Here is a 19186-nt window from a genome sequence, read left to right as displayed (position 1 = left end):
ACCATTGGAACAACATGTATTATTTGACAACAGTGTTAAACTTCAGTTCCATAACAATTCAAAATACCTGCAGGGATAGCTGTAGGTCCTTGCCATGTATACAACTGCTTCAGAGTGTGGCTCTAAAACCATCCTGGTAATTAACATCTCTGAAATCGGTAAACGTACAATATCAAACATAAAAACATCAAAGTGAACGAATTGTATATATGTGCCTTGAATTGCCTTGACGACATTGTTAAACTTCGGTTTGAGAAGAATAAAGAGATGGACTATTTTTCTGTTTCTTATTCTTTGTGAATTTATGTTTTGATTTCAAAGAAAAAAGAAATATTGCTTGTCTTTACATTATATGGACTTGGAGTATGAAATGAAAAACAAATAACCGTCAGTCTTTCTTTTTTTAATATCTGTTTTTAAAATGATTATAGAATGACCAAATGTACACAGACCATACATGGGCGCACAACACACACCCCAAATGTTCCACAAGATGCAAAGGAGTTTATGCATTTGAAATAAAGTTTTGCTATCTATGCAGTTGAAGATAATTAAAATTATTATAATTAAGATACGAACCTTTTAATTCCATTTATATGTTTGTTGTTTGATGTTATGATCAGTATATGAAACTGTAAAACAAAATTATTTATGTTTTGTTTTCCATTGAAGATAACAAAACCAAAAAAATAATTATTTTTTTTGGACATTTACACAAAGTCTGCTAAGGACTGAGCTTATTTCCTCTGCAACACAGATAATATTGTTTTAACAGGGGCCTGAATGTCTCGTCTCTTATGCCATAAATGAGGGAACTGAGGCAGCGAGGCAGGACCAGAATCAAAAAGTAATTGATTATATGCAGTTTTTTGTACAAAGGCAATGGAAGTTTGGCCATTAGAAATTCCAGTGGGGAGTAAAAGAAGGACATGAGAGACAGAACGAGCTGAATTGCATGCAGCAGGACGGTCCTAAGGGCTTTCTGTCCAGAGGAGCGGTCAATGGAGGCTGTCCTCACCTGTCTAAGGATGGCCACATAGGTGTAAAGCTGTATGGCCCCAACTGCTGTAAAGAAGAGGGTGCTGAGGGCCATACTTTTGACCTGCTGCCACGGCATCACCTTCAGTTGCTCAATGGTGCACACAGAAGGTGACAAGTAGAAGGATGGCTCTGCGAGGATAAAGAGCACAAAGACATCAGTCAGCACGTTGAAGGAGCCCAGCACCCACACCAACACCACGGCCACACGAGTGCGCTCAGGAGTGGCCAGCTCGCCATGACGCAGAGGAAAACAGATAGCAGTGTACCTCTCCAGAGACATGACAGCCAGGTTGAGAGGTGCATTGATGAATGTTGAAGCTGTCATCAGCACAATGAAGGCACATGCTGCCCTCATAATCACCACAAAGAATCCCCCAAGTGCATACAGCACCAGACTCAACACTAGGTGGATGGTGTCATTAATCAGCATGTGGGCAAACAGGATGTAGCGGGATGTCTCTCGGAAAATGGCCTTGGTTCTGAGTGTGAACAGCATCAATAGATTGATGTAAATGAATAGAGTGGGGGTGAACAGTGCCAGGAACATCTTGAGGATTCTCTCCTCTGTGAAGGCCACCGGGATGGCCTGCATCTCCACTAAGGTCAATGGTCGAGACACGTTTGGCATGTCCATCATTAGATGTCTTGCAGAAAAAGAGACAGATTACAACAGGACTTGAATATACACAATGATATTATACCCTTCTCTGGTGCTGCCTAGACCAGTGTCTAAAGACTTTAACTGACCAAGTTAACAGTGCTGATGCAAAGGTCCTTATGCTGCTTAAACCTAAACTGTGTCAGAAAAAAAGTATAGAAAATGTTCCTAGTGTTACAGATCAACTGTGCAGTTCCAGTCTCTGCTGATGTTAGGTGCACTAGATAGTTTCTGAACAAACACAAACACAAATTCTGGCCAGTATTCATTCATATCATTAACATATTATTTTAGATGACATTGACACTTCAAGGGCGTTCATTTATCTAATCTACCTGTTCTCTTTTCATTTTAACCTCTTAAACTCTATTATAGTTATTAGAGCCATATGACTATAATTTAGTAATTAGATTATTTAAAACATTCAGAGGCTGATACTTAAGATAAACTGTAAATAGAAATGTATATTTGATCTCATTATTCTTTCTACATCAAGAAATAACAGAGCATTTAAAAGAAAACCACAACTTTCCTACCATTATACAAACACAACAGACACATTAAAACAATTGATTAAAGGCATTACAAGAGAAGTTTTAAGTGTCATTTAGGGGTGTAGTGTGCATTTAAGTTAATTACACTAATTGCTTTGTCTAGCAGTCACTGCAGAGCACAGAATTCACATACAGTATAGTTAACAGGCTTTAATAAACGTTAGAACTGGAAGAATTGAAGCCCAGGTGAGTCTCTGGGTAATAAAAACCTCTTTTTAAATAGATTAAGTCTCTCTCTTACATCATAGGAGCCTTGAGGATTTTAAGTGCCTTCTGTCTGTGTCATTCAATGCTTTCCCCTGAGTCTGATTTGTTCAAGCTAATGATGTGTCTTTTGTTTGTTTGTTTTTTATTAGGAATATGTTTGATTTCTGAACAAGTACTTTTGGGCAATCTATCAGATGCTCTTTTTCACACTTTTCTCTAATATTTCTCACTCATGTCACAAATATGAAAAATACAAAACAGAATGTATACTGAAATGTATTTACCTCTATTTCTGAAGAAGAGATTGAAATAGGGAACACAACTGGATTTTACAGCCAGGGTTGTACCTTTAAAGGTACATTTAGGGCATTTTCACACCTACCTTGTGTGGTTTGGACTTTCGGACTTTTCAGTTTTGTTTCTGAAATATAAATGCAGGTGTGAAATATGCCTCAAAAGACAATCTGGACCAAAGCACCAAAATGTGGTCAAAAGAGGTGGTCTCTGTCTGGATCAAACTGAACCATGGCTCGGTTCATATGCACTGTGAAAGCACTTCTTGAATGGTTTGGACTTTCAGACAAATTAGAGCAAGTTGAGACAAAATAGAAGATAAAATGGAAAAGAAGTAAACATGAGCCACACTAGTACTTACTTAAAGGTGTAAAGCCATTAAAATAGCAGAGGAATTACTGGCCATATTTACCTGCTATTTTGCTATCCTTCTTGGGAGTACCTACGGAATTTGAAGGAGGTCCCAACTGTAAAAGATTTATACTGCAGTGCAAAAATTATTTTGAATATTTGACCTTTCCTACTCCTCCTGACTTTATCCAGGTCGTGTTTGTTAAATCTCTCCTTAGAGGAGAGGCATTACAGTGGGCAGAAAAATTAATTAAGGAAAAGGCCCAGGATCTTACTGTAGAAACATTTTTAGAATTCTTAAACGAAAGATTCTCCCGTTCTGCTCCCGATGATTACCCCCTCAGGTCCGGGGAAATTTTTTGGGGTGGGGTTGAGGGTAGCGGCTGTTAGCCTCAAGCTGTTGGACATGGGAGGCGCTTCCGTCCCCGCGAAGGCGGCATCCGCCGCTCCTGTTCCCGTGACGGCAGCGAACGGCGCCGCTTCTGTTCCTGTGCAGGCAGTGTCTTACGCCGCTTTTGTTCCTGCGCCGGCAGTGTCCCCCGCCGCTTCTGTTCCTGCGCCGGCGTTGTCCCCCGCTGCTTCTGTTCCTGCACCGGCGGTGTCCCCCGCCGCTTCTGTTCCTGTTCGCTTCTCCGCCCTCGTTCACGGCTGCTCCTGTCCCCGAGAAGGTGGCCACCCAGGCCACTCCTGTCCCCGTGAAGGCGGTCACCCAGGCCGCTTCTGTCCCCGTGAAGGCGGCTTTCTCAGCCACTCCTGCTCCAGAGAAGACGCCGTCCGCCATACCTGCTCCTGCGAAGGCGGCATCTCCCGCCCCTTCTGTTCCAGCGATGGAGGTGTCCTCTGCTGCGTCTGTTCCTGCAAAGGTGCCGTCCCCCGCATCGTCTGCTCCTGTGAAGGTGGCATCCCCCGCCGCTTCTGTTCTCGTGATGGCGTCGAGCCACGGCGCTTCTGTACCCACAAAGGCGACATCCGACGCTCCTGTTCCCGTGACAGCGGCGAACCGCACCGCTTCTGTTCCTACGCCGGCAGTGTCCCCTGCCACTTCTGTTCTTGCGCCAGCGTTGTCCCCCGCCGCTTCTGTTCCTGTGCCGGCGGTGTCCCCCGGCCACTTCAGTTTCAGTGAAGGCGACAAACCACATCACTTCTGCCCCTGTAACTGCTTCATTTATGGAGTTGCGCGTTCGGGGGGGGGGGGGGTGGGGCATCTGTCACGCCCTTGTCCTGTCGTGTATGTTTTCCCCACCATGTGCTTTCTTAGCACGTGGCTCTGTTTGTTATTGTTCGTGTCTCCGCCCTCGACCTTGTCTTGTCGGCTGCTTCTGCCCCTGTGACTGTGGCTTCGGCCGCTTCAGTTTGTGTCCCTAAATCAGCCCAAAGGACTTCCAGGCGATTCCCAGAACTGTGCCTAGGCTGGTCCCACAGACTTTTGCCACTCCTGGTGCACCTCCCAGTTGTCTTGGTTCCCATGTATGTCCCTGTCCTAGTTCCTGTTTCTGTCCTAGTCCCTGTACCTGTGTCTGCATTTGTCTCTGTCCCTGTCACTGTGTTTGTGTCTGTCCCTGTAAACATTCTGGTCCCTGTTCCCCTGCCAAGTCCTGTCCAGTCCCCTATTAATCCAGTCCAGTCCCCGTTTCAGTCTAGTGTCTTGTATCCTGTCTCGTTACCTGTCTCTCCTCCTGTCCAGTCCCAGCACCTAGCCTCAGTCCAGTCACCTGTCCTGTCTCAAGCCTCAGTCACGTCACCTGTCCTGTCTCCATTCCAGTCCACAGTCTTTAATCATGTCCAGTCCCTGTGTCCACCCAGTGTCCAGTCTTATGTCCTGTCCCCTGTTCAGTCACCTATCTTGTCTCCCTTCTGGTCCACTGTCCTGTCCCCTGTTCAGTCACCTGCTCCTGTCCAGCCTTCTGTCTCTAGTCCCATTCGGTCCTCAGTCTTGTCTCCATTGTCTATGCCTGTTCAGTCTCGATTCCCGTCCAGTATCCAGTCCAATGTCCAACACCCTGTCTTGTCACATGCCCCTTTCCAATCTTCTGTCTCTGGATCTGTCCAATCCTCAGTCTTGTCTCCGGTTCCTAAACATGTTCAGTCCCCAGTCTTGCCTCAGTTCCTGCCCAGTGTGCAACCCCAGTCTTCTGTCAAGTCAAGTGTTTCTACTCCTGTCCTGTCTAGTCCGTTCCAGTCCCTAGTACTGTCTCCTGTTCCAATTTATGAGTCACCTGTCCAGTCTCTTGTTCAGTCTCCTGTTGCTACCCTTTGTCAGTCTCCTGTCCTGTCCCAAGTCCAGTCCCCAGTTTCCGGTCCTGTCAAGTCCCCTCCTCTTGTCCTGAGTCCTGTCACCCGTAGGTTAGTTGTCTTGTCTTGGTCTGTCTCGTTTTCCATGCCCTCTCCTGCGCCAACTCCTGGGGGGGTTTAGGAGTACGCGCCCCGGGAGTTGCGCATTCGGGGGGGCATCTGTCACGCCCTTGCCCTGTCGTGTCTGTTTTCCCCGCCATGTGCTCTCTTAGCACATGGCTCTGTTTGTTATTGTTTGTGTCTCCGCCCTCATCCTTGTCAGTCTCGTTGGTTTTGTTATATCTTGTTAAAATAAACGTCTGTGTTATTAGCGTGTGCATCCGACATCCGTGATTCCTGACAAGGGCATTGGGTGTTGGATATCCATTATGATCTTAAAGGCCTTTTTTTGAGTATGATTCCTATATAGACCCTTCATAGATCTCTCAGTATTTGAAATGTTATGTTTGTGAGACAAGAAATTGCAATTGCAAATGTTTTTTTTTCACTTTCAGTTCCTCGTGCATTGGCTAGCCACAGCTGACCACCTGCTAACCCAGCTGAAGATCCATAAGCTGAAGTTCGCACAATGCCATTCCTGTTGCAACCTCCACATTTCATTTGGGCTTGACAGTGGCTCCATAAGCGGACTGTAACCCTAATGGTTGGAAAGTGGATGATGGGAGAATACACCAAACCCAACCCAGAGCAGAGGCTTTTGTTATCACACATATTGCATTGTAAAGAAGTCAATGCTGTAATCAAGGGACACAGAAGTCACATACATACAGTATATTTTAGTGTGATTTAATGAGCTCTAGACCTGAAAAGCTTTAATCTCAGGTGAGTCTCTGAGTGATAAAAAAATCTATTTTTAAATAGATAATTTCTCTCACTGATATCATGGAATCTTGGGGGTGTCAGGTGCCTCAGGTCTCTGTGTCAATCTACTTTTACCCATGAGTCTGAGTAGTTCAGGTTAACGATGCCTGTTACTTGTCTGTTTATTGTTAGGAATATGGTTAATGTCTATTTATAAATTGCCCAAGAAAGATTATTCAAAATGCTTTTCTGTCACATTTCTCAAATATAAGAAATTGAAAGTACATAAAGTGTAATAAAGTCCTGTAAGTCATATGCAGTGATGTAGTAATGCAACTAAAGATAATGTTCTCTAAATTGAAGTGGACGGGGGATGGCTGTAACCCAATTTCATTGTTCAAGTATAATGTGCATTGACAATAAAGATTATTTTCATTTCATTTCATTTCATTTCATTTTCATTTAATCTCATTCATTTTCTTTTAGAATGGATTCATCTATTGATAATATTTTCAGGTCTGTCTCACATTCTCCACTCTAATTCATCCCAAAGCTGTTCTATCATGTTGAGGTCAGGACTCTGTGCAGGCCAGTCAAGTTCTTCCACACCAAACTCACTCATCTATGTCTTTATGGGCCATATTTTCTGGTGTGCAGTCAAGTTGGTAAAGGAAGGGGTCATTCCCAAACTGTTCCCACAAGTTGGGAGCATGAAATTGTCCAAAATCTCTTGGTGTGCTGAAGCATTGAAAGTTCCTTTCACTGAAACTAAGGAGCTGAATCCAACTGAAAAACAACCTTGCACCATAATAAACCATACACCAAACTTTGCACTTGGTGCAGTGCAGATAGAAAAGTGACATTCACTAATGGTAATCTCAATTTGCGAATCTTTATGCCTCATGAGTTTGGGGGTCTGTAGTGGTCGACTCCAGAAATTTGGTGACCTCTGCACACAATGCCCCTTAGCATCGACTTTGTTTCTGTCATTCCCAATTGGTTCCACTACTGACAGTTGACTGTGGAATATTTAAACAAGGCAATACCTTTTTTTTATTATTTAATTATTTTTTCAATTACAGCTGCAGAATAATTGTGATGCTTTACTGACTTTTAAAAGGGAGAATAGAGCCTCTGTCTTGTAGTGGAGTATGGACCGGACAATGAAAAATCAAAATGAAGAAATAAAGAAATGAAAAGTTTTGAATTAAATCTTTCTCACTCTGACTAGAACCTTCGTCTGGTCCCGAAACCAACATTCCACAAACCACAGGGATGCAAAGATCCTGCAGCCCCCACACACTCACAGAACCTTATGCACACGCATAAGATCTAAACATCAAAAGACGGACTGGGACACATGGCCCCGACCCCCTTTCTCTCTTCAGGAACTAAAGAGATAACCAGTTTATGATGTTTGTGAGAAACAGGAACACAGAACAAAGAAGGGAGCTTTTACTGCCCCCTTTTACGACAGGGGCGTCTAAGGGTCTCGCTTGTTATCGCTTACAGGATCAACAAATGGTTAACCAAAAGTGACCTCGGTTGAACCTCCGTTGACTCATCTACACGACAACCAACGGCATGGACCAACAGCGACCCCAAATGGACACTGGCGAAACTACGCCTCGCTCGGGGTCGCCTAAACAATAGCGGAAATGAAATCAAATTCTGATTAATGTGTATAAACAAATGTATTAATGTCACTTTCTGTGTCCTCAGATGAACGCCCACCTACTAATGAAATGATGTGTATTGCTGTTGTCAACCATGAAAAGAAGTTCTGTTTCTGATTAGAAAAGTGAATTAACACCAGAATTAATACTTCTAACGTATTATTGTAACCGGGACGTAAACACAACGTACCCAAGATGAAATCTTATGTAAATGTTTGATATTAATAATCCAGTACGCTCATTGTTGTATATTACTAACATATATAAGGAATTTCAATACGCGAAATTTATATTCCGTTTCTGTGAATCGCTGATTCAAACTCCCCCTCCTCTCTCTCTCTCTCGTGAGAGTCACGTGAGCCTCGAGCTCGCATCCAATCGGAAAAGGACGCCTCCCATGAGGGCGTGACCGCGCTGGCTTTGAAAAACAGTTCAGCTCGGCACACAGACAGTGAGCACAGTGAGCAGAGTGACGGACTCTGAAAAACGAAGAGAAGCGAGCTGAAAAAGAAGTGAAGAGAGTTAACTTTGAAACAACAAAGAGATCAGCAGAGAACATCGCTTCAAGCTCCAAAACCTCTCCAAAGCGAGACGCTTTCTCCTTCACGCCGACGAAAGAAACAAAGAAGAACCTTAAAGGGACTTCATCAAAGCTTACAAGAGACGTCTTGAATTAGCTAGAGTATAAAGCCTTACTAATACTTCGAGTGATTTGAATATATTCTTTTCTTTTAATTGTGTTTTGTTTTATTGCCCATCAAAGTGTGATCTCACGAGTGATCAAAGTAGGCGAAACTTATTCGTGGCCAGAATAAGATATCAACCTTTTTGATTAGTTGATAGCAGATATATTAACGTTATAAGCTGACTTCTGAGGGCATTACTTCTGGAAAACCGAACAACGAGACGAGCTAACACTCTGAAAAAAGCCACTCCACTCCGGTGAGAAACCAGCCACGGCTGCAATTCTCCGAAAAGGGTAAATCTCGATCGACGCCGCTCCGCCTGAGGCCGAGAGCTTCTAACTCAACCAGAAGGGAATCTCCTTCACAAGCGGGCCTGTCTCTCACGACGTGGAAACTACGAGAAACAACCCCAGAACACGGAGGTTAAAACAGCAGGACGCGACGGCTCGGTGAAACGGCAAACGAGTAAGCTAGCAACTCTCACACTTTTCAAGGAGCTGATGCCTAATTCAGTCCCTTTATAATTTACCATTAATTAAACCTTAGTTAGCAACATTTTAGTCACAAGCCAGAAGTGCCTAGCTCACCTTAAGGTCAAATCGGTTTCCCCTGCAGTGATGCCGTGAGATTACAAGGTTATGCTATGTTAATTAAATATCCTTCTTTTGTTAAATAAAACTTTTATTATTTGAAATCACAGTGTATGCAGTTTGTTCATTAATCTTCCTGAAAATCCTGAAGTACTCACTTAGCTTGATTATTACCCATTCTCAAACTAATTATTAACGTTTTAATTGTTTAAGCTAATTATAAACTTTAATTAATATCATTAAGTCAATATCAGAGATCATAAGAGTTTGGATAAGGTCAACGCTATAAACACAAACTATAAATATAAATATAGAAAAATATTTATATTTATCGGCGTATGACCAACATACGCTACAGTCTTTTCTACTGTGGGCTCAGAATGTCACTCCCACGTCCTGTCATGCCTGTTTTCCTCGCCATGTGCTCTCTTTGCATATGGCTCTGTCTGTTGTTGTCCTTGTCTCCTCCCATGTCCCGCCTTTGTTCCGCCTCCTCGTCTGTGTTTCATTTGTTACCCTGCCCCCACGTTATCTGTCTCAGATGCGTCTCGTCTGTGTTTTGTATTTAAGCCCCCTTCTCTCACTTCCTCTGGTCGGACATTTCACATTTGTTTTGCTCTTTCCTAGTCGTGTTGTTTCTCCCTTTTTCCAAGTCAGGTCGTTTTGTGTCGTTCTCGCTCTCGTTTCACTTCCTAAGTCATGTTGTGTTGTTTTTCTTTATTACAAATCCAAGTCGTGTCGTGTCGTTTTGTTTCCTGTTCAAGTCATGTTGTTTCTTTGTGTTGTAAATAAAAGTAAGTGTTTTAGCAAGTGCGTCTGCCTCCGTCAGTTCGTCCGGCTAACCGTGACAGAATGTCCGACCCAAGTAAGGACGCAGCTAACACAGACAATCCTTTTGCGAGGTGTGTTATTAGCCGGACGCCATTCCGTACAGGCCCCAAAGATCCTGTGTAATGTGTTTTAAAGGCGGCTTCGGAATGGAGTAGCCGGCTCCAGCTCATGCCCGGCGCGGTTCCTTATCCCCTTCAAGAGGAGTCGACCCATGTATTGAGTGATTACTCCAGTGTGAATCGAAGGAGCCAGCATAAGAAGCGTGCTGAAGTCACCCCCTCGCTGGTGGATTACCCCCTCAGGTCCAGGGAAATTTTTTTTGGGGGGGGGGGTAAGAATGGGGGCTGTTAGCCTCCGACTTCAGGACAAGGGAAGTGAGGCTAACAGGGGCGCACCTCTGGGGGATCCATGGTTAAAGAAATTCCTCAAGAGTGCGCCCATCAGACCCCCTAAACCCTTAACAGCTCCAGTGCGGGACGTCGTCACAGGGCCCCCTGCCTCCGTGGACTTTGTCGCAGGGCCTCCTGCCTCCGTGGATGTCGTTGCAGGACCCCCTGCCTCCGTGGACGTCGTTGCAGGACCCCCTGCCTCCGTGGACGTCGTCGCAGGACTCCCTGCCTCCGTGGATGTCGTCGCAGGGCCCCCTGACTCCGTGGACTTCGTCGCAGGGCCCCCTGCCTCTGTGGACATCGTCGCAGGGCCTCCTGCCTCCGTGAACGTCGCCGCAGGGCCCTCAGCTCCTAAGGACCTCTCTGCACTCCCTCCTGACCTCCAGGAGCACTTAGCAAGCCTCTATGCATTTCTGGATGTCTATCAAAGGCGATGCCACCCTGCCGCTCCTGTCCCCGAGAAGGTGGCGCCTGCCGCTCCTGTCACTGTGAATGTGGCACCCGCCACTCCTGTCACCGTGAATGCAGCGCCCACTGCTCCTGTCTCCATGAAGGCAGCTTCCATAGCTGCTCCTGTCACTGTGAACACGGCGCCCGCCATTCCTGTCTCCGTGAAGGCGGCTTCCACAGCCGCTCCTGTCTCCGTGAAGGCGGTTACCCCGGCTGCTCGTGCTCCTGAGAAGGCGGCTTCTTCAGCCGCTCCTGTCCCTGTGAAGGCAGCGTCCCCGCCACGTCTGTTTCTGTTTCTGTGTCGTTCTCGCTCTCGTTTCACTCCCTAAGTCATGTCGTGTGGTTTTTCTTTATTCCAAGTCCAAGTCGTGTCATGTCGTGATCTTTCCAAGTCATGCCGTTTTGTTTCCTGTTCAAGTCGTGTTGTTTCTTTGGGTTGTAAATAAAAGTAAGTGTTTTATCAAGTGCGTCCGCCTCCGTCAGTCTGTCCCGCTAACCGTGTCACAGAACTGCAGAAATAGCACTATGTAAATTTGGGAGGAGGGTAAGAATCTACCCCCCACCCTTCATTTTAGGACAGTACTGTATATGTGAATTATACTCTGCAAATGTCGGGGGAACAAAAGTTAAGGGCCAAAAGTAAGAATTTTCACTTAGTGATGCTTTTACTCAGGTCTTGTTAATTACATTAGCTGCATCAGACAGGTCAAGGAAAACACAAAAAATATGCAAGACAGGAGTGCTCTAAGACCAGAGTGTTGAACCTGAAATAGAAAAAAATATTTTACAAATAGAATGCATTATTAATATATGTTTAAATGAAAAGTTGGGAAATAAAATGAACATTTACAGCTTGATGTTACTATGTTACTTGATGTAACTATGTTGACAGTAGTTTTTACTATACAATTATTTTTTGATTTGCTCAGCATAGTTTAAATCGTGGGCTACCCTTAATGTACTTTCAAGTTTGAATACTTTTTAATTGATTCAATAAATATACTACTTCAAACAATGTGAGATTATTGGGCCTTTACAGTAAGAAATATATGTCTGGCAAAAAGACTCACAGGTTAAGCTAATGAAACCTGCTTGGATAAAAAAACTTTATGTTGATAAGATGAAAACAAAAGAAACTGTAACAAAGGTTTTCAGTACTTCTGATCTGAAGTACTTTTTTTCATTTATTGTGCAACAAGCAGGTACAAAAACAAAGAGATTTACTTAACATTACACATATTTTAAGAACATTGTGAATCGAATATCCAGCTGTTTTTGTTTTGTTTCACATCAGTAGAGAAAATGTTATTCTTTATTTCATTTTTAGATACAAAATAAAACACCCAATTGTCAGAATATACATGGGCCCACAACACACACCTAAAATGTTCCACCATGTGCCAAGGAGTGTATGCGTTTGAAATAAAGTTTTGCTACCTATGCTGTTGAAGATAAAGGACATTTAAAATTCTGATAATCCGTTTCTGATACTGTAAAACGCAAGTTTTTGTCATTTTCTCCATTGACAATAACAAAAAAATCTATAAAAAATACCTCGTTTTCCTGTTTGTTTGGGGTTATTCGACATGTACTGAAAATCTGCTAAGGGCTGACCTTATTTCCTCTGCAGCACATGAAATATTGTTTTAACAGGGGCCTGAAGGTCTCGTCTCTAAGGCCATAGATGAGGGAACTGAGGCAGCGAGGCAGGACCAGAATCATAAAGTAATTGAAGACTTGCAGTTTTTTGTACAAAGGCAATGGAAGTTTGGCAATTAGAAATTCCAGTGGGGAGTAAAAGAACGACATGAGAGACAGACCGAGCTGAATTGCATGCAGCAGGACGGTCCTAAGGGCTTTCTGTCCGGAGGAGTGGTCAATGGAGGCTGTCCTCACCTGTCTAAGGATGGCCACATATGTGTAAAGCAGTATGGCCCCAACTACTGTGAAGAAGAGGGTATTGAGGGCCATGCTTTTGACCTGCTGCCATGGCATCACCAGCAGTTGCTCAAAGGTGCAAACAGAAGGTGATAAGTAGAAGGATGGCTCTGTGAGGATAAAGAGCACAAAGACATCAGTCAGCACGTTGAAGGTGCCCAGCACCCACACCAACACCAAGGCCACACGAGTGCGCTCAGGAGTGGCCAGCTCACCATGACGCAGAGGGAAACAGATAGCAGTGTACCTCTCCAGAGACATGACAGCCAGGTTGAGAGGTGCATTGATGAAAGTTGAGGCTGTCATCAGCACAATGAAGGCACATGCTGCCCTCATAATCACCACAACGAATCCCCCAACTGCATACAGCACCAGACTCAACACTAGGTGGATTGTGTCGTTAATCAGCATGTGGGCAAACAGGATGTAGCGGGATGTCTCTCGGAAAATGACCTTGGTTCTGAGTGTGAACAGCATCACCAGATTGATGTAAATGAATAGAGTGGGGGTGGACAATGCCAGGAACATCTTGAGGATTCTCTCCTCTGTAAAGGCCACCGGGATGGCCTGCATCTCCACTAAGGTCAATGGTCGAGACATGTTTGTCATGTCCATCATTAGATGTCTTGCAGAGAAAGAAACAGACTACAACAGGACTTGAATACACACAATGATAGTATACCCCTCTCTGGTGCTGCTTAGACCAGTGTCTAAAGACTTTAACTGACCAAGCAAACAGTGCTGATGCAAAGGTCCTTATGCTGCTTAAACTCAAACTGTGTCAGAAAAAAAGTATAGAATATGTTCCTAGTGTTACAGATCAACTGTGTGGTTCCAGTCTCTGCTGATGTTAGGTGCACTAGACAGTTTCTGAACAAACACAAACACAAATTCTGGTCAGTATTCATTCATATTATTAACATATTATTGTAGATGACTGTGACACTTCAAAGGCATTCTTTTATCTAACCAACCTGTTCTCTTTTCATTTTAACCTCTTAAACTCTATTATTGTTATTAGAGCCATATGACTATAATTTAGTAATTAGATCCTTTAAAATGTTATTTAAAAAAAGTACACTGATAACATTCAGAGTCTTATTCTTAAATAAACTTAAATAAACTGCAAATAAAAATGTATATTTGATCCTATTATTCTTTCTACATCAAGAAATAACAGAGCATTTAAAACAAAACCACAGCTTTCCTACCATTATACAAACACAACAGACGCATTAAAACAATTGATTAAAGGCATTAAAAGAGAAGTTTTAAATGATATTTTGGGGTGTAGTTTGTATTTAAGTTAATCACATCAATTGCTTTGTCTAGCAGTCACTGCAGAACACAGAATTCACATACAGTATCGTTAACGGGCTTTAATAAACTTTAGAACTGAAAGAATTGAAGCCCAGGTGAGTCTCTGGGTAATAAAAACTTCTTTTTAGATAAAGTCTCTCTCTTACATCATAGGAGCCTTGAGGATTTTAATTGCCAGTCAACGCTTTCCCCTGAGTCTGACTAGTTCAAGTTAATGATGTGTCTTTTGTTTGTTCGTTTTTATTAGCAACCATCAGATGCTCTTTTTCACACTTTTCTCTAATATTTCTCACTCATGTCACAAATATGTAAAATAAAAAACAGAACATATACTGAAGTGTAATGAAATCTTATTTTAGACAGTAATATAGAAATGGAACTCAATGTTTTTTTTAATGTTGTTTATTATTCTGTCTATTTTTGTCTTTAATTAATCGATTAGTACACTGTCAGAAAAATCTTTATAGCAAGGAGATAGTGGACCACGGTTGGTTCACTGAGGGCAAAGTTGGAGGTCCGCTGGCATTTTGAATTTTTTTCTGGGTAGGCAGCTGGTGATTAAACAGAATTTTATACACAATGACATATTTAAGCACTTTTTCATTCATAATGTTATTTATTTTTTCCCTTCATTAGGTTCTTTTGTTATTCTTTATAAATGAGATTAGTAAATAATTTTAATAAAGCACAATGTCAACATTTTCAACACAATCATTTTATATTAGGCATACTCATAGTTGTTGGTAATATTTGCATTAGTTTGTTTTCCAGAATAAAAGTCTCTGTGAATTTAAAATCTGTTTGAGGAGATTATAAATGAGTTATATCCTGTACAGGACAGTAATCTGAGTGGTCCGATGGTGTACCAGCAGTGGTCTACAGTCAGTGGTGTGCCAACCTTTTTACGTCAGTGGGCCGATATATGCCCACTGCCTAGATCTTTGGTGATACACTCAATGGGATATATTTGGGAGCATAATGGTACCATATTCTATTATATTTGTAGATTTGGAAATTGTGTTGATTTCATACTCCCCGTCTCATCTCCAGGTCTTATGTTCTTTTATTTTACAAGGTTTACAAATAATCACTTATTCTTCTGAAGAAGAGAATGTAATAGTGAATACAACTGGACTTCACCACCACTGTTGTACCTTTTAAAGATACATTTACACAGTTTATACCTTGAGAACAATAATGGACTTATATGGTACCATTTTTTATTTCTGAGGGAGTAGGATTATAGCAGAGGCAATTGTTCTAAGACTGCAAGGGAAGCTCAGTTTCTCCTAAAATGTCAAAAAATAAGTGATCAAATAAATACTGTTGTGTGTTGTTGTTAACCTTTGCTGTGTTGTGAAGACAGGTGATGGAAAAGAATCTCCGCAGACACGGTTAAAAGTGTAAATACATCTTTATTTACCAAAACAGTGTCTTACGGGTTCTTAAGGATCCCGTGAGATGAGTGTTCAATTCTCTCAAAGCGCTCAGAGTCTCTCTACCATGTCTAAATTCTCTCTCCCCTCCTGGCTAGGACCCTGCTCTATAAGATTCTCCCACCTTTCCAAATATGGTAATCTAGAGGTTGGTTAACATTCGCATGTTCTTAAGGGAGGGGTAAAATTTATAGTTCTTGCCCTCACTGACAGCTTATCCTAAACATTCCTCTCTGTGGAGCACAGACACAGAGCATATGGCTGAACATGAAAAACACAGTGAACATTCCTTAATACTGCCTTATGAGGCCTTCTGATTAAATAAACCTCATAATTTCCTCCCTTCGAGACTGTTAAAGTCTCGTTAAATTAAGCAACCCATACCTGTTAATGTCATAACAAATAAGTGATACCTTCCTGCACACAATTTTAACATAACTTGCATTATGATGTAACAAAATTTCATGGATTGTGAGGGCGAAAAAAGAAGGCAGCCATCTTTCTTGAAAATCCTTCAAACACTTTAGACAGGAAAAATTCCCTCATGATCCCTTCTGCCTAGGCAATCACAAACTGTACTCCAGTCCAATTAAATTTATTCTATATGTGTAGGGAGTTGACTTAAGTAAATGTATATGAAAATCTAAGAAAATAAATCAAACAAATGTCCAAATTCAGGCTGGTCGACCCATCGGACCTTCCAATGGACCTGTCCCTACCTGACACACCCCTTGACCCTAACATCGATAAAAACAAAAAACTCTGAGATTTCAATACACTTACACAGATTACATTTCATCAGTCTATAAATCTTCATAATATACAGTTGTTACAATTTTTAATATCCCTCATATAATGGTTTATCAATATCAAAATTACTAATAATAAACAATTCAATAGGAACATATGACATAATATTGTCTTTTCAGCAATTTTGTCTTCTGATGTGATGTTGATGACATATTGAGCTTCAGCAAGTCTTCACCATTCTTGTATGAAAGTCCTTCTGTTTTATTGTCCTCTTTTGAGTTTTTGGATCCCTGTAGCATTTCAGGAATCTCAAACAACCATCCACCCTTACAGTGATCTTCCCCCCTTTTTTCTTTCTGGAAGAAAGAAACAACAGCCAGTATCTTTTGCAAAAATGACAGATGCAAATAAACATTAAATAAAATATTAATAATAGTAATACTAATGGATTAATACGTTTTATAAGCTACAGTGTATACTTCATCCTACAATCTTTATAATTGATTACTAAATAATAAACTTAACAAAATAAAAGAACAATGACATAATTGAATAGAAAAATATATAAGGGTGTTTGGAAGGATCTCAAACCCTCTTCGGGTGTCGTCATTTCCGGCTGACAGTTCGCGCGCTCAGTTTGTTTGTTTGCTTGCTGCTGTTTAGTACTGTTCCTAAGCTCTTTACTTAAAGTCTTTACTGTTAATACCTTGCTAACATATCCTTATTAGTTGTACTTAGTGTTAGTTGTACACTGTTAATACCACTACCATTTTATTATTGTTGTTTTCATATTAATAACTTCTCTCAATTAATAACTCCTTCTCTCCTGATTATGGCGAACGATCTCTCTCCAGGCTCAGCACAGAGATCGAGCAGTTGGGCCGCCGAATTCAGCATCTCCTGGAGAAGCAGACGGAGCTCCAGCGGGAGAAGACGAGGCTCGAGGCCGCCCGCGATGCTTCCTACGCGGCCATTGGCACGCCAGCTCCTCTGTCGCGGCGGCTCCCCGGGACGGCCATCTTCACTCCAGCCCTGAGCTGGGAGTGTCAGCGTGGGCATGGGAAGCCGAGGTCATCTCCCCCTCTACCACAGCCAGTCTTCACCTCTACTAACCGGTTTGAGGTGCTCAGCTTCTGGCCCTCACCTGCACCGGAACTGGCACCAAGAGCTAAACAGGGCAGTGTTCTTATTATCGGCGACTCTATAGTCAGACATTTAAGAGTCTCAGGCACAAAGAGTAACGCTACTGTGTCCTGTCTTCCAGGTGCTCGTGTCCTGGATGTTGCCAGGCGACTTCCCTTGGCGCTGCAGCAGCGTGAGGAACTCGGCACCGTCGTTCTCCACGTGGGGACGAATGACACTTCCGCCCACCGCAGCGAGGTCCTGAAGGAGCACTACCGTTCACTTCTGGATACCGCTCGGAAGAAGACAGACGCCAGGATCGTCGTCTCCGGCCCCCTACCCACCTACAGACGAGGATGTGAGGCGTACAGCAGGCTCTTCGCACTCCACTCCTGGCTCCGGGTTTGGTGTGGCACTGCCGGCGTGGACTACGTCGACCACTGGGAGTGTTTTTGGGAACGTCCTGCCCTCTACCGCCGGGATGGGCTTCACCGTAGTCGTCTAGGTTCTTCAGTTCTCTCTGGGAACATCAAGGATGTTCTTTGCCAGGCTTGACTAACCCCACCCACCAGCACAAACCAGGCAAGTAGATTACACAGCGAACAGGTAAGTGATTTTAAGGATACACTTACAGATAATGGCCATTTATTTGCCAATAGTAAGGGTATATCTACAGAGCTTGCTCTAAGAAATATAAAAATTTGTTACAGTATCAAGACTGTGTCTGTCCCCCGAATCAAACTTAAACCCAGAAAATATCAAACAGCGTGCCACAAAACCTAATCACTATTAAACCATCAGAAACAGAGGGTAGTATCATCCCCACAGACCTAAAGTTTGGCCTACTCAATATAAGAGCACTTAACTCTAAAGCAGTCATTATACATGAAATAATAATGGATCAGAAACTTGATGTTTTATGCCTTACTGAAACTTGGGTCAGAAATGATGAATATTTAGCACTAATTCAAGCCACTCCTACAGGCTATAAATATGTACACAGCCCCAGACTGACGGGCAAAGGGGGTGGATTATGTATAATTTACAAAAATAATTTAATTATTAACCAAAAACATGGTTACAACTGTACTTCCTTCGAAATTATGTACATTAACATAATTAACCCCACCACAAATAAGAACACAATCTCCTTATTAAACATTTATAGACCATCAGGGCCCTATTCAGAATTTATAAAAGAATTTGGTGAACTAGCTGCTAATTTAGCAGTATAATAAATAATAATATAATATAATATAATAATTGTAGGAGACTTTAACATTAATTTTGAGAAAAGTGATGATCCCCTAAAAAGGCATTCACATCAATCACAGATTCTGTTGGTTTCACACAAAATGTATCAGGTCCTACTCATTATTGTAATCACACACTAGACTTGGTTTTGACCCTGGGCACGAACATAAAAAACCTAAATATTCTCCCTCAGTCTTCCATGGTCTCAGATCACTACCTAATTTCATATGAACTGAGTTTAGATGTTAAAAAATGTACATGCTCACATTATTATCTAAAGCGCTCACTAACCCCATCTACAGCCCCTAAATTTACTGAAAACATCATTGATTTATTGACCTCAGTCAGTAGTCCAGCAGACCCACTGGAGCTGGATGGTCTACTTAGATAACACACTTCGATCAACTTTAGATAGTGTAGCACCACTTAAGCGTAAAAAGCTACAACAGAAAAAACTCGCTCCCTGGTATAATGAAGAAACACTCATCCTAAAACAAACTGTAAGGAAATTAGAGTGGAAATGGCGGTCGACTAAACTGGAAGTAT

The 19186-nt window shown here is 42.4% G+C and overlaps 2 protein-coding genes across 2 annotated transcripts; both read right to left on the bottom strand.

The window, feature by feature from the left end:
• Positions 1–724: 724 nt before the first annotated feature.
• Positions 725–1675, bottom strand: LOC136668730 (odorant receptor 131-2-like). The gene has a single exon (XM_066646412.1). It carries the CDS (start codon positions 1673–1675, stop codon positions 725–727), a length of 951 nt encoding a protein of 316 aa, XP_066502509.1.
• Positions 1676–12422: 10747 nt separating this feature from the next.
• On the bottom strand, positions 12423–13373 carry LOC136668729 (odorant receptor 131-2-like). Its single transcript, XM_066646411.1, has one exon. It carries the CDS (start codon positions 13371–13373, stop codon positions 12423–12425), a length of 951 nt encoding a protein of 316 aa, XP_066502508.1.
• Between the last annotated feature and the right edge of the window lie 5813 nt (positions 13374–19186).

Source organism: Hoplias malabaricus, chromosome 15, assembly GCF_029633855.1.
Source record: "Hoplias malabaricus isolate fHopMal1 chromosome 15, fHopMal1.hap1, whole genome shotgun sequence".
Taxonomy (NCBI): Eukaryota; Metazoa; Chordata; class Actinopteri; order Characiformes; family Erythrinidae; genus Hoplias; species Hoplias malabaricus.
Note: the sequence above shows the minus strand (reverse complement) of the source record. Positions and strands in the feature narration are given on the sequence as shown.